Source organism: Bombyx mori, chromosome 11 (genome assembly GCF_030269925.1).
Source record: "Bombyx mori chromosome 11, ASM3026992v2".
Classification (NCBI taxonomy): domain Eukaryota; kingdom Metazoa; phylum Arthropoda; class Insecta; order Lepidoptera; family Bombycidae; genus Bombyx; species Bombyx mori.
The window spans coordinates 6425081-6442092 of NC_085117.1; the positions used below are offsets into that span (position 1 = coordinate 6425081).

At 42.6% G+C, this 17012-nt stretch overlaps 1 protein-coding gene across 4 annotated transcripts in view; it reads left to right on the plus strand.

Moving 5' to 3' along the window:
- The first annotated feature begins 13710 nt into the window (after positions 1-13710).
- Positions 13711-17012, plus strand: part of LOC101744167 (netrin-B) — a 249874-nt gene continuing 246572 nt past the window's right edge. For 2 of the 4 annotated variants that reach the window (XM_012688689.4, XM_062671047.1), the window contains exon 1: positions 13712-14994. In XM_012688689.4, coding sequence (XP_012544143.1) covers positions 13971-14994 — 1024 coding nt within the window. In that variant the 5' untranslated portion in view covers positions 13712-13970. Of the gene's footprint in view, positions 14995-17012 lie in introns of all 4 variants that reach the window. The other 2 variants (XM_004924107.5, XM_012688688.4) reach the window with 2 other exon arrangements.

Consider the following 17012-nt stretch of genomic DNA (forward strand, 5'->3'; position numbering starts at 1 on the left):
GTAAGGTAGTGCTGTTTCGGGAAAGTAACAAGGATGGTGGCATCTATTCAGACTGGCACATTTTCACGGCTGATTACCCAAATTTATAATTGCAAGTTTCTAGTTGATCACGTTTATTTGAAAAAAAATGGACACTCGCTCTGATTTAACCGCGGCGATAATAAATAATTTTGCGGGTTTGATTTTTATTACACGATGTTATTCCTTTACCGTGGAAGTCAATTGTGAACATTTGTTGAGTACGTATTTCATTAGAAAAATTAGTACTCCACCTTAGATTCGAACACCGGTGCATCGCTCAACATGAATGCACGAATGACTTTCTTATCATTTATGCCACGACGACTTACTCATAAAGCCACAGAAACGATGTAAATCTTTAGGTAAGCAGTTTGATCTGTATCATGATCATCCCATAAATTCTTTTACACATCATTTAAACTTTTGATGCAAAGAAAACATGCTCTATCTTAATGATTTATCCAAAGGATGTTGTTTTTGCCTTGCGTTTTTAGTGCTTCAGCCCAAACGCTGTGACGTCACTGTCTTCCGGATCACGTTTTTGCTCACATTCCCCGAAGTCCCGGAGATACGCGCGGTGCGTGTGTGTCACTTTTGGTAAATGCTCTTAGGGGCTTATCCTCGATGATTTTTACCTATCGACATTGACATCGTACGACATCGTACATTGCAAAATAGCAGTACTTACTAAGTTAACTACTTTGTTGAAAGAATACAGCTACGATCATCTACTGGTTTGGTAAGTGTTATTGTAAGTCTGCATGGATAGGCTCCACTATCCTGTCTCTTTCTGCAACAAAGCGATCATGTCGTCGTGGCCTAAAAGATAAGACGCTCGGTGCATTCGTATGCATCACTGTTCGAATCCTGCCGGCACATATCAATTTTTCCAATGAAATATATACTTGATAAATGTTCACCAGTGGTAACCACCTAACACCGGGTGGGCCGTGAGCATGTCCACCCACTGAAGAAAAAAAATGCATTCTGTAGAAAATAGGATGGTAAAGTCGTCGTACAACAAAATTTAGACTTTGGCATTCACGTTGTAATGTTTATATGAATCAGATCGCCTGATACCAGTTTTGCCGTGAGATTTAAATATCGCAATATGTTCAAACGATATCGAAACCCTCAGAATTGTGACCGACTAGATGGACATGTCGAGTCGGCGTCGATAAGTAATTGTCCACTAAACTGGCTGCGTTCTCAGTTTTTGTATGAGTTCGGCTTGGGGACCATAAATGCACTGTCGTTTACACAGATTAAACGAAACGCAGAAGATCTACGCGAAAAATATTCAATATATTTTTAAAATGTAGAAAAATATCAGCTATTAGGTTGTTTGCAAGTCACTAAAACTCGAATAAGACTTTTTGGACTCGTCTGATTTTTGTCTTAGCTTATCTCAGAAGCTGTTGAACCAATTGGACTGTATTTTTTTCGGATTATGAGCTTGATGTTTAGGAGATGTGTGTTTGCGACATATCAGCCTTGTAAGAAAGAGGAGAAGTCTGTGTTCTCGTTTAGCCATAATATTATCATTGATCAGTAAAGAATATGCGTTCTCTACACCCGCAGTACGCTGTGTCGTTTGTCCGATGTCCATACGCGGGTAATGGCTGCGATTAGTAGCCGGGTTTTTGTGACCCGATCTCTCCGGATTGTATCTTGCATGTGACGGCGTACTGGTATGCGATTACACTTGCTAAATTATCATTTTTTTTAGGGTTTAGTTTTTTCTAGTTGCTTTGGGGTGAAATACAATATAGTACATTGTGCGCCAAAAGAGTAAAGTTGGACATTTCCTCCCGCGTGTAAAATTACCACCCGAGCCGAAGGCGAGGCTGGCAAACACGCTGGAGGAAATGTCCAACTTTTCTCCCGCGGTGCACATACCGGGGAGAAAAGGGGGCTTTGGGGGTCGATTGCTTCCCGCTTCCGTAGGTTTAACCCACGATTCCCTACAAGTGACCCCTGGGTGGTGCTAAACGGGAGCCGAATACATAATCGGTGGTAGGACCTAGTCCGACTGGCTGGCGACCACCCTCCAACTAGAGTCCGCCGCCAAATAGCCTAGCTGTGTTCCGGCGTGTGGGTTGGAGAGCCAGTTTTATTCCTTCCCTTTCCTCTTCCTTGTTCGGGGTGAATCTTGATGATACCTGGAACATGCGGAGCAGACGTGCGTGCAAGCTCGCGGGACGTGATTGTTTGACGGGGGTATAGGGAGACCCAGTGAAACGGTGTTCGCCGCCGCCCGCCGGTCAGTTGGGGACCTGAACCCGGGTGTCACTACTAAACTCCGCCCCGGGAAGCTGTCCCGCCAACCGGTGTAAAATCCTGTCGTGCGGTCGTCGTGCCGGAGTCGGAGACCGGAGTGGATCCCGGCGATCGCACGCAGGGTGGACTGGGGGCCCTTCCATGCCCTGCGTCAGTCTCTCACGCAACCCGTGGTCAAGCACGTACTGTGTTCTGCGCTTTATTCAGGTATTGTCATGATTTTGCCTCGAACTTCCTACCCCACCCAATCCCACTCTCCAAAAAATAATAATATGACAGTTAAAAAAAGGAAAAGGGTTTTGTCGGCGATGCCCCATTCCACATTTAATGTGGATTTCAGCAATGTAAGGGGCCTACATAGTAACCTCGACGCCGTACACCACCATCTTGAGACGGCGCAGCCTGCCCTCCTTTTTCTGACGGAGACACAGATATCTGCTCCGGATGACACTTCGTACCTTGAATACCCCGGCTACGTATTGGAGCACAACTTCCTGCGTAAAGCCGGGGTGTGTGTATTCGTCCGGGCTGATGTCTGTTGTCGCCGTCTACGAGGCCTCGAACAACGGGACCTGTCCATCTTGTGGCTGCGCGTAGATGACGGGGGTTGTACCCGAGTCTACGCATGCCTGTACAGGTCCCACAGCAGTGATGCAGGTTCAGCTCTGATAGAGCATGTGCAAGAGGGGACTAACCGCGTGCGTGAGCAGTACCCATCTGCGGAGGTGGTGGTTCTTGGAGACTTTAACGCTCACCATCAAGAGTGGTTGGGATCCAGAACCACTGACCTCCCAGGTCGGGCTGCCTACGATTTCGCCCTGGCCTACGGCTTCTCCCAGCTGGTGACACAGCCCACCCGTGTCCCAGATATTGAGGGGCACGAGCCCTCTCTATTGGACCTTCTGCTGACCACCGATCCGGCCGGATACAGTGTGGTGGTCGACGCTCCACTTGGATCGTCTGATCACTGCCTTATCCGTGCTGCGGTACCGATCTCTCGTCCTGGTCGTCGAATGACGACCGGGTATCGAAGAGTTTGGCGGTATATGTCAGCAGATTGGGATGGGTTGCGTGAATTTTACGCATCCTACCCATGGGGGCGGCTCTGCTTTTCCTCTGGTGATCCTGACGTCTGTGCGGACCGACTTAAAAACGTGGTGCTTCGGGGGATGGAACTGTTCATTCCTTCTTCCAAGGTGCCCGTCGGGGGTCGCAGTGGACCCTGGTATAACAATGCCAGTCGGGACGCTGCACGCCTCAAGCAGTCCGCATACGCGGCATGGAATGATGCCAGGAGACGCCAGGATCCTAATACCTCTGAGGAAAGGCGGAAATTTAACGCCGCTTCTAGGTCCTATAAGAGGGCTATTGCCAGGGCGAAGTCGGAGCACGTTGCCAGAATTGGCGAGCGACTGAAGAGCTATCCCGCCGGGAGCCGTGCTTTCTGGTCGCTCGCTAAGGCTGCAGAAGGTAACTTCTGCAGGTCTAGTCTCCCACCACTACGCAAGTCCGATGACAGTCTGGCCCATAGTGCGAAAGAGAAGGCTGACCTTCTGGTCAAACTCTTCGCCTCGAACTCGACTGTGGACGACGGGGGTGCCACACCTCCGAACATCCCTCGGTGTGATAGTTCCCTGCCGGAGATCTGCTTTACACAGTGTGCAGTCAGGCGAGAACTCCGACTCCTGGACGTCCATAAGTCGAGTGGGCCGGACGGCATTCCTGCTGTGGTTCTGAAAAGGTGCGCCCCTGAGCTGACGCCTGCGCTAACGCGTTTGTATCGCCTCTCTTATTGCACTAACAGGGTTCCGTCTTCATGGAAGAACGCCCACGTCCACCCTATTCCCAAGAAGGGTGACCGGTCGGACCCATCGAGCTATAGGCCTATCGCGATAACTTCCTTGCTTTCCAAGGTGATGGAGCGAATTATAAATATACAACTCCTGAAGTATCTTGAAGATCGCCAGCTGATCAGTGACCGACAGTACGGTTTCCGTCACGGTCGCTCAGCTGGCGATCTTCTTGTATACCTTACTCACAGGTGGGCTGAAGCCTTGGAGAGCAAGGGCGAGGCTCTTGCTGTGAGCCTTGATATCGCGAAGGCCTTCGACAGGGTCTGGCATAGGGCACTTTTGTCGAAGCTACCATCTTACGGAATCCCCGAGGGTCTCTGCAAGTGGATCGCTAGCTTTTTGGATGGGCGGAGCATCACGGTCGTTGTAGACGGTGACTGTTCTGATACCATGACCATTAACGCTGGCGTTCCACAAGGTTCGGTGCTCTCCCCCACGCTTTTCATCCTGTATATCAATGACATGCAGTCTATTGATGGCATGCATTGCTATGCGGATGACAGCACGGGGGATGCGCGATATATCGGCCATCAGAGTCTCTCTCGAAGCGTGGTGCAAGAGAGACGATCAAAACTTGTGTCTGAAGTGGAGAACTCTCTGGGGCGAGTCTCCAAATGGGGTGAATTGAACTTGGTTCAATTCAACCCGTTAAAGACACAAGTTTGCGCGTTCACTGCGAAGAAGGACCCCTTTGTCATGGCGCCGCAATTCCAAGGAGTATCCCTGCAACCTTCCGAGAGTATTGGGATACTTGGGGTCGACATTTCGAGCGATGTCCAGTTTCGGAGTCATTTGGAAGGCAAAGCCAAGTTGGCGTCCAAAATGCTGGGAGTCCTCAACAGAGCGAAGCGGTACTTCACGCCTGGACAAAGGCTTCTGCTTTATAAAGCACAAGTCCGGCCTCGCGTGGAGTACTGCTCCCATCTCTGGGCCGGGGCTCCCAAATACCAGCTTCTTCCATTTGACTCCATACAGAGGAGGGCCGTTCGGATTGTCGATAATCCCAATGTCACGGATCGTTTGGAACCTCTGGGTCTGCGGAGGGACTTCGGTTCTCTCTGTATTTTGTACCGTATGTTCCATGGGGAGTGCTCTGAGGAATTGTTCGAGATGATACCGGCATCTCGTTTTTACCATCGCACCGCCCGCCACCGGAGTAGAGTTCATCCGTACTACCTGGAGCCACTGCGGTCATCCACAGTGCGTTTCCAGAGATCTTTTTTGCCACGTACCATCCGGCTATGGAATGAGCTCCCCTCCACGGTGTTTCCCGAGCGCTATGACATGTCCTTCTTCAAACGAGGCTTGTGGAGAGTATTAAGCGGTAGGCAGCGGCTTGGCTCTGCCCCTGGCATTGCTGAAGTCCATGGGCAACGGTAACCACTCACCATCAGGTGGGCCGTATGCTCGTCTGCCTACAAGGGCAATAAAAAAAAAAAAAAAAAAAAAAAACTATTTTTTCTCCTACCAGGCCGAAAGTTCGTGGAGTACCGAGCCGGGGTCCAGGGGCGAAGCCCTGGCCGGGAGTAGGGCGGGCGGAGAATTTTAGGTGCGTGAGAGCTGACGTAGACACTAACGCGCATGCGCACTTGTACCCAGGGAGAAAAAGTTACACTTTCTTCTCTGTACAGCGGGAGGAAAAGCTACACTTTCTTCCCTGTACAGCGCGACGAAAACCGAACTTTCGGCGTAGGTAGGAGAAAAATGTTGTTTACTGGTGGTAGATACTCGTGGTTCGAAGGCCTTTCCAATCTCACCAGGACAGGTGGGCGAGCAAAGGCTCAGCCAGGAGGGATGGGATTTGCTAACAGCTGCTCGAGCGAACTACAGGTAATAAACAGACCGTAATATGCAACTTAGAAGTATCCTAGATTGATTCTGTTATGAATTTTTGAGAAGCCGTAAGTTACCAATATAAGAAGGACTCGAGATTCGCTTCCCGGCTGGTAAATATTTTTGAGAAACTTATTTCATCGTAGACAATCGTAATTTGGGCATCTCGAATACAGCGTGTTAAATTATCTTATTGGGTTCTGTAGTTATTTATACAGACACAATCGATATTTCTTGCCTAGTCTGAGTTCTATAGCTGTTTAAGTTGTAATTAGTTTCAGTAGCTATTTATTTTGTATTTATTAATTCGATTTCGTTGATATTTGGTAAAATGTTTGTCGCACGCATGACCAATGGCACGCGAGTACTTTCAACTGGCGCCACCGCTGAGCTTATGGCCCGTGAATTCGTCCTACAATACAGTGTATGAAAAAACGGTGTGTGTGCAACTTGGTGCGCGTGAATGAAGTGAAACTTCTTTTTCGATGTGTAGTATTGTGGTTTTCTTCATTTTCCATCCTTAAATCAGATTGCTCTTGTAATAGGGAATGCTGTGCATAAGAGATGCGACATCTTCAATATTTATATTGTATATATTTCGAATTATAGTTAGAAAATAAATATATATTTTTTTTAATACTCATAGGTTCATTAAAATATTGGACGCTACACGTTGCTAGCACTCGTTCTGTGGTCTGTAACAGGTATACTACGCGCATACGTTCGAGTGCCACGCATTGACTCTCGCTCTGTCTCTTTCTATTCCCCCTCTCCAGGAGCGTTAAACGTTTAACGCAACCTTGTTAGAAGTCGCGTTAGAAGTTTCACTTCAAAAGCAAATTTTAGCAATAATCACAGTGCAGCGGAGCCGCGTCTCTCTAGCTCTTTACAAAAAGCAAGACCGTACCGTAGTCAGATCAACAGCTACATGGACCGGGAGTTTTGCTTAACCTGTCTCGACTTGACTCCCAGTACTTCAATGTTTCTAAGCCTACAAAAGGCGGCGGTCTCCAAGTCCACGCCATATCGAGATATGTGTATTCCAAGAATGTATAATTACTAGTTAATCGTCAGTTTTTCCAATGTTATGGATTGACCGCTTCATATTTGTCATGTTATGATATGGCGGTGTTTTTGTGAGGCGAATGATTTATGGCTGCTTGTCAACAACGGAGTCCGTAATTATCGGTATAAATGGAGATATTGTTATTATTTTATTATTATTAAATGTTATTATTACTGGTGGTAGGATCTCTTGTGAGTCCGCACGGGTAGGTACTACCACCCTGCCTATTTCTACCGTGAAGCAGTAATGCGTTTTGGATTGAAGGGCGGGGCAGCCGTTGTAACTATACTGAGACCTTAGAACTTATATCTCAAGGTGGGTGACGCATTACGTTGTAGATGTCTATGGGCTCCGGTAGCCGCTTAACACCAGGTGGGCTGTGAGCTCGTCCACGCATCTAAGCAATAAAAAAATGCCTTAGATGAGGAAAAAAAATGCATTGGAAACCGTACACATAATATAGCATTAACGGAGTGGGTAGCGACCTTGAGAAATAAGGTTTGTTTTGAAAATGAAAGAAAAAAGATCCAGCACAGTAAATTATGACTTTGCCACCGAATGAGATTGTAAATTTAAGATTGAGGTGAAAATTTTTACATTAACTTACAGATCCGTAATCTGTGGTAGATTCTACGAAGCACTGGACTAGTGTTAGCATTGCAGATGCGTATATAGATGAAATATCCTATTTATTGAATAGAATAAGGCAGCACATATCGGAAGGTTCAATGCCTCATCATTTTCATTTTAAAAGTTTCGGAACACTGCATAGTCTTCGAGGTCGCATACGCCAAAATAAACACGACATTAAATTAAGTTTTATTTATCTCGCCCCGCGAAAACCGAAGAAAATACTGTAAGCACATAATATACATACTATATACATATATTTGCCCATTCTGTTTAAGAATTTATAGGAGAGCCATTTAAAGTTTAAAATTTGGAAAAAAATGTCATGTTAAAAAAACTTCTTCAGCTATTTGAATGGGGTAAACATAATTGAAGTTCAATTATATACATCGAAATATTAGTACTAAATACCAAATAAAACGGATTTTTAATTACAAAGATAAATGTCGCGTATTAAGCCAAATGTCGCTTAAACCAAATAGCTTTTCACCACTCGATATATACGAGTATAAACATATACATATAAATATTTATTAACTTTATTTATTAACTTAAATATCTATATATTAATACGTGAAGCAAAAACTTTGTACCCCTTTTTACAAAAATTGCGCGGACGGAGGACTATGAAATTTCTCACACTTATAGAAAATATAGAGAAGGAGTGCACAATGCTAATATTTTTTTTTAAATAATGCATAAAGGGTACTTTAAATCAATAAAGAAAACATTACACACATTACCATGTATTTGACACAACACATACATAAAAATATACTCTTTGTTTACTGTCAATTGGGAAACTTTTGTTATTGTTTAAAGTCTGTGGTCGAATTGAAAATATGTAGATTAATAATGTTTGTCTTTAAATTTATTGATCTATAGTGCAGTTTTGGCGAATACTGTGATTATATTATCGAAATATAATAGTGTTTGACAATAGAACCATAATAATGTTTAAACTTATAATTTCAATTAATTACAGTCGAATCTCGACTACTGCGGGGCCACTAGTATTTTTAGTTTTAGTTTCAAGTGACAGTCTTTTGAAGTCGTCGTGGCCTAAAGGATAAGACGTCCGGTGTATTCGTATGTAGCGATGCACTGGTGTTCGAATCCCGCAGGCGGGTACCAATTTTTCTAATGAAATACGTACTCAACAAATGTTCACGATTGACTTCCACGGTGAAGGATAACATCGTGTAATAAAAACCAAACCCGCAAAATTATAATTTGCGTAATCACTGGTGGTAGGACCTCTTGTGAGTCCGCACGGGTAGGTACCACCACCCCGCCTATTTCTGCCGTGAAGCAGTAATGCGTTTCGGTTCGAAGGGTGGGGTTGCCGTTGTAACTGTACTGAGATCTTAGAACTTATATCTCGAGGTGGGTGGCGCATTTGCGTTGTAAATGTCTATGGGCTCCAGTAACCACTTAACACCAGGTGGGCTGTGAGCTCGTCCATCATTCTAAGCAATAAAGAAAAAAGTCTTTTTGACATTATTCTGTGCAGTGATTTCAATCGCAATGTGCTAACGCAATACACGAGACATGTGATTATGTAAATGTAGAGTGTATTGAAACAATCGTAAAGGAATCCCACTGATGATACGTTGCGAAGTAAGCTCACGACTGCTAACCTGTTTACGTGTGAGTTGGAGGACATGTCGTTTGAGTACAAGAATACGTAACACATTAGGATAATGTCATATGTTTATACAATGCTCGGTCTCTCTGGTTTCATGCCCTTTTTTCTTGTAGTATTAATTAAAAATATTCTTAATCCTGTGATTATGGCTCATTTATTTAAGTGATTATCTAAGCTCACTTACTGTGTCACAACGTGAATGGAGCCACCCAAATCTCAAATGCTTAGTGTAACGGCTGCTCAACTCTTAAAATCCAAATACATAACTGTTTAGCAGCAAAAACAGACAGAGTGGTAGTACCTAACCGTACGAGCTCACCAAACGCCCTGTCTTTGTGAACATGTATCAATACGTATTTCATTAGAAAAAACTGTATTTAATATTATTTTCATTAAACAATCTAGTGACTCTAATGCTATGTTTATGTATATAATTCCGTTCTATTTCCTCCACGAAACAACCGTATTCTAAGATATGCATCTGCCAACATTTCGTTGTTCCTAAATTACCAGGAACAATGGAAACCCTAATAAAATTTGACACAATTTCACAGGCCATTTCGGGTGCTCTTATCAAGCAGGTTGCTTTGATACTGTTACGCGAAAATTGTTATACTCGTTATATTAGGAAAGTACCTGTTTCTAATAAATTTAATTTAAAATAATATTTGAATTTGAGGTTAGATTTAAATTTTTTATTGAATGAGTCATTCTGTATGTTAAAACTAATGAATTTTAATAATAGCTTTTAACATCTGTTTTTCTTTAGATAGGCAATGCTTCCAGAATATTTAACGTTAGGTGCTTACGAAATTCCATAGACACATAAATTTGCGTAATTACAGGTGATAAGTGTCGGTAGAGCCGCACTCCATAATTATGCAGCAAAGCAATTACGTGTTCTGAATTAGTAGGATAGCCCCTATTCTAGTGCAATGAGACTTCGATCTGCAATTTTAAGGCCCGCGGTAAAACTAGCGTGTATTCCACAGGTACAGACAATCAAACTGTTATAATATATGTGCAGTTACCAACTTATTTCTTAAATGATAAGCACGTGTAAATTGCTCGGAATGTGTTAGTTTGTGTATTTTTATACCCGTAAAGGCACGCCCATAATTATATTAAAATTATTTTTACATCTTAAATACTACCTAATACAATATCGATATCGACCAGTACAGGAAAATACTAGATATACACACCTGTTTACAAATTCCTCTCTCGTCATTTGCCTACTTTCAGCTACTACCGGTGTGGTTGAGGGCCCGGAACACTAATTACCGTCCATGTCCGATGTTCAGATAAGGGTATAATTACATCTTCCGCGTTGTACAGTCGAAGGGAAAATTGTTACTTTAAAATTAAATATTCGTCTATCGTATTTAGCGAATGGTCATACTAAGGTTGGGTGAGATTTCACAGGTTCTGTTCTGCTTAAGACTTGAGACTAAAGAGTTCGGACATATCGTGGATATCTCAATAGTGGTTTACAACGACTGCTCCACTCTTTGAAACGGTAAGCACGAATCTTTCATGCCGGAAGTAGGCAGGGCGGTGGTGCCGGCATTATGTATCGCCGTTCACCACTTAACACCAATTTGGCCTGGAGCTTGTTTAGCCGTCTGACAAACAAGACTTTTGCTTTACGTGCAATCGGAAAATAAATTGCAAATAATATTATTTAAGACTTCCGTTGCTGTCTGTACCCAGTAACCCTTCGTTACAGAAAATTGACAAGATCCGAATTCGACCCGATGTAATTTTGATTCAAAACTTATCTTTACTTTGTTTGATATCGAAATGGCTCGTATATGACGTCGATACATGACATCGGTTCTTATTTGTGATCACAGGGTCTGTCAATAGAGTCTCTGTTGTTATTTATTAAAAAAACACTATATTTTCATTTCATATTCACTTCATTTATTCACAGTGGGTTTAATAAAAAATGGAATTGTAACAATATACGTATATAGTGAATTAAAAAATATAAATAAATTTGTCGACATATGAATGTTTTAGTATGTTTAGAGCAATTCTAAACATGAAGTTTGTATAACAATTTTTTGAATTCTGAAATAGAATAATAATTTTGACAACACAGTCATTGTAAGTCAATCATAAATTCAGGTCGTACGTGCACGTGTTGTAACTACATTAAAATAAAATAAAAATAACCTTCTCTCTGAATATATCGAATTATTGAAGCGACCAGCACAACATTACAGTCCACGCTCTACACATTAATCATATGGGAAGACTTCAGAAATTAATAATGATATTGTTATCTAAATGATAGGTTTATTTATTTGTTAGTTCCGCAGCCGCGGATTACTCGATCAGCAGGATATGTGGCTCAAAAAAATCACATATATTTAATGATAGGGAAAACGGCCACGCATTCTATCTGGAGCAAAATGGTCACCAAAGACCCTAAAATCAAAATAGTTTTTGAAGTTATACTTCTTTAGGCGCGTTATGAAAAATTGATGAGAGTGAAATTTTACGATGCGCGTGACACAAAATTAACAGAAAGGAAGTTGCCCACAAGTGCTCCAATACAATTGAGGTTAACTATCCGTATGTATTTAATATAATTCATACTAAATATTATTAAATTATTAACGTTAAATATTTATTATTAATTATTTAATATTTAAAAAAAAATATGTTTAATAAAAATAAAGTATAACTTCTTACGCGCGTACATAAGTACACGCACCCTTTTTTTTATCCAGGTAGGACTTTACGGGTGCTTTTAAAACGTCATAATTTTATGAAGAGCCGAGATTTAGTTCCGTCTCTCATGAGATGAAACGACATGAAACTGATGGTTCTTTCTCTTTCAAATTCAGGGGTAATCTTCCTATAACACGGTAGCTATCCTATAACACGGTACCTACAAAGTCCCGTGTTGTGCGAAACCGTGTTATATGAGCAGTACAAAAAGGAGGGAGTTTTTTTTGTATAAAACATTTAAAATATGCCTGTACGTATTTTAGATGTAAAAATAAGCAGCGAAATTTCGATTTTTTCGATATATCGTGTGTTCATAGTGCATAATGTAATTTTCTACATAATTTTAAACAAAAATCTCATTATCGTGTTGTAAGAGTACCGTGTTATAAGAGGGTTTTGGGGAGTGGAACCGTGTTTTAAAATACCGTGTTATAGGTGGGTTACCTTCATATGAGTGTACATTACCGTAATATACAAAATATTAACACATTAGTATATCAAACTCACAAATTCTTATTTAGTATTATGTATAATGAATGATCAAACATACATATTGTTGTAAAATCGTATGACTACGTGTGTCATTGTTTGAAGATAAAAATAAATAACACAAGTGAAACCGAGAGCCGCTTCTAGTGTAGCATGACTTGGACCAAGCTTGCCATCGGAGAGAAGGGTTAGTAAAGTGCCCTTGATTTTATTAGCGTTCGTGATTTATGGTGACCAATTATTGTGTTTTTAGTTTTATTTCATTGTACACTCGCATAGGCAATTTTAGTGTTCCGTCAATAAAATGATCATTATAATTTGACGTCAGTGTCTTCGTTTGTTACAAATCCATTTTTTTAGATAGGCAGCTCACTATCCTCCTTGTGTTAAGTAAGCGTAGACCAAAGATATCATAACTTGAATGCCGTCACAAATCTTGAAGTCTAAGTCTCTATTGTATATAAATATATTGACTCTGAAAGCTTTAAACCTACGACTCGCTTAGTTAAGTAACGATAGGTTATATTTTGGAGTGCTTAGTGTTTTTTTTATATGAAGGAACGATAAACTTATGACATAATAATAATATAATATATATTGCAGATACAAATCGCGCTCTACCAGCTCTAAAATTTAAAATCTGTCGTGAATATAGAGTTTTTGTTAATAAAACATCTTGATAAATGCCCTCGTGTACAATGGGTAGAGAACATGAATTAGACGCAGGTAGAGTATGGCGATCTATACAATCAACTCTATGTAGAGGTCTCGTTCGAAGGGGATCGTTGCTGTGGAATTTTGTGTTTGTGTTTGCGGTAATTAAATTAATTTCGTTTTGTTAGACTTATGTGTTTAAATTAAGCGAGAATTTTCCGGGAAGCACATTGTGGTGAATCAATAAATAACGTTAAAAATTTAGGTAAATTTAACATATCGATGTTGCTTGTTAAGTGTAATCTGTGTTGATGTAACACAAATTATAGTTGAAAACCCAAACCCGTCAGTCTTGTTTGAAGAATGTTCATTATCTTTATCATAACGTCAACATTTAAGCCGTCGTAGCGTATTATGTGAGTCTTGATAAAAACAAGCAACTAATCACAACAATTTGTAGTCGTTCGGTCGGGGGAGACAGCGGGCCGCGACTGATACACATACGTCAATTCATACTAATAAAATAGAACAATCAACGGACATATTAATACGATCGCGGGCTATTATTAAAACGAGGAACTTTCACTAATAACGTGTAAAAAAAGTCGGAGCGCACACCGGAGTGCGAGTACAAAAGCTCCGGTCGGAAAGCTCCGCTCCCCGCCAGTTGTGCGGTGAACGTGGATCGGATCGCACGTGCCGCCCTCTGTAGCGAGTGCCGCGAACTTGTCGCGAGTGTAAGTGTAAGTGAGCGATGGCAGCTCTGGTGTCGGCGCTGCTGCTGGCAGTGTTGCTGGCTGCCGCGGTGGCCACCCCACCGGACCCCTGCTACGAGGAGTCGCGCCCTCGGAGGTGCATCCCCGATTTCGTGAATGCTGCTTTCGGTGCCCCCGTGATCGCGTCTTCAGCGTGCGGCCGTCGCGGGCCCGAGAACCTGTGCGACCCTCCACTCGACCAGTCTCCGGAGCTGGCTTGCAGGGTGTGCGATGCGGCTCGGCCTGACCGCCGCCACCCGTCGCTTTATCTCACAGACCTCAACAACCCCAATAACATAACGTGTTGGCGCTCGGCCGCGCTCATGCCAGCCTCGTACGACTCACCTCCCGACAATGTGTCGCTGACCCTCTCCCTCGGGAAGAAATATGAGTTGACGTACATCAGCCTACAGTTCTGTCCGAAGTCTGCCCGACCAGACTCAGTGGCGATCTACAAGAGTGCAGATTACGGGCTCAACTGGCAACCTTTCCAGTTCTACTCGAGTCAGTGTCGGCGGGTGTACGGCCGGCCCAACAAGGCCACGGTGACCGCCGCGAACGAGCAGGAGGCGAGGTGCTCCGACACCCACCGTCTGGCCGGCGACAGTGCAGGAGGCGCGCGACTTGCATTTAGTACCCTAGAGGGTCGACCCAGCGCGGCCAACTTCGACCTCTCCCCTGTGCTTCAGGACTGGGTGACCGCGACAGACGTGAGAGTCGTGTTTAATCGCTTGCACATGGTCAACGAAGGCGACGAGATAGATTTGAAGAAGCAGGCGGCTCCTGGCACACAGCACTACGCGGTATCTGATTTCGCCGTCGGAGGTCGGTGCAAGTGCAACGGGCACGCGTCGCGCTGCATCCCGATGAAGGAAGGAGAGGGCTCCAGCGCTGGTGGAGTAGTGCAACTGGCCTGCGACTGCAAGCACAACACCGCCGGTCGAGATTGCGAGAGATGCAAGCCGTTCCACTTCGATCGACCCTGGGGCCGCGCGACCGCCCGAGACGCCAACGAATGTAAAGGTCAGTCTAATGTTTATCACGGAATCGGAAAAATGTAGTTATTTGGATATCGAAGACCAAAGATATGACAATGTATACTTGTAACTATACTGAGACCTTAGAACTTATATCTCAAGGTGGGTGGCGCATTTACGTTGTAGATGTATATGGGCTCCAGTAATCACTTAACACCAGGTGGGCTGTGAGCTCGTCCATCCTTCTAAACAATAAAAAAAACTATCTTAATTGAATAACGACTGTACTACCCTTCAAACTGGATCGCAGCTTAAGCATCAACAGAACAAATGCCTTGCAGTAGAAATAGGATTACCTTATAGACACCTAGCTATCCGTGCGGGCTAACAACTCGTCTTACCGTCGTATTAACGAAGTAAATAGTTAAAAAGTAATATTTAAGTTTCATCATAATACTACTATATAGTATACTAGCGACCCGCCCTCGTTTCGCTTCGGAAACATTAAAACACACAAAAAAAAAAAAAAAAAAGTAGCCTATGTTCATCAGGGACAATATCGGCTTCTAATGGAAAAAAAATTTTTCAAATCGGTCCAGTAGTTTCGGAGCCTATTCGAAACAAACAAACAAACAAATCTTTCCTCTTTATAATATTAGTATAGATTAGCTTCTATGGTTGTGAATGTTTCCTCCGAATTGAATCTCTAGGTTGACGAGTAGCTTGTCAGTCACGCTACTAGATTCTAGGTACACATTATTTATGGACTCCAACAATAGATCAAACGTATCGTCTCCTCCGACCGCAACTGGCGAGATTTTTGCCCGTTGTATTGTTCGCAGTTTCGTTGCAATATTTATGAGTTACGTTGACCAGTTATTTTACGTGTCTCGTTTTCACGATTTATAGTTCTATAAAAGAGTTATTTATACGTTTAGTTGTGTTCCGTGTTGCAATCGAGCCATTCTTGTTTAATGAACATTAACATCTGGGAAGGGAATTTTTAATTCGTTTTCCTGGCTGAGCTCTCTGGTCGTGGTTTTGCATAGCATTTAAAAAAAAAAAATTGCTTATATGGGTGGACGAGCTCACAGCCCACCTGGTGTTAAGTGGTTACTGGAGCCCATAGACATCTACAACGTAAATGCGCCACCCACCTTGAGATATAAGCTCTGAGGTCTCATGTATAGTTACAACGGCTGCCCCGCCGTTCGAACCGAAACGCATTAAACGCATTACTGCTTCACGGCAAAAATAGGCGAGGTGGTGTTACCTGCCCATGCGGATTCACAAGACCTCCTATCACTAGTCACCAGTCAGTCAGTCGGCATTCAGATTTATTAATAATTACTATCTACATGTGTCGTAGTACCTTAATTTGACCATAAACTGACTCGCTGGAGCTGTTGTTATCGCTTCTGACTATTACGGCAGGGTCGTGGGTTCGATTCCCACATCGGGCAAAAGTTCGTTTGATGAACATGTTTGTTTGCTCTTTGTCTGGGTGTTTATTAGTTATCTATACATTTATTTTTTAAACGTATATAAATATGTCAGTCTCAGGTACAAGGAACACAAGGAATCCTAATTTGCGGTCCGGTAATCGCGCGTGATTTGTTCGCAGTTAATAATATTTATTAATATGCTTTGTATTTATTGCGATCTAAAATTGAAAGACTTATACGTTTGGTGTAACCGAAACTGTTCTAAGTTAACAATTATAGTTTTAATAAGGCCTTAAAAATTTTTGCACTAACTTTAATACGAAGACGCAGGTTAAGACGGGCGAGGACGTTTTGTTCTAAAGTTATTTAACGGCAATAAGTTTGTCATTTACAACTGTCAGAAACACAGTGACTCAAAATATTTAATTCTTTTCCGCCTGATTCATTTATGATACAAAAAACCTATTGAAAATGATGAGTGAACAAGTCTTCTGCTCGATATTAAGTGGTTAGTTGAATCTAATATGTAATGAATGTTGACGCCGAGTTTTGACATGGGAATCTGTCTAAATTCTTATTTGAATCGCAAAAAAAGATCGTCTGATGTTCTTCCTCGCTC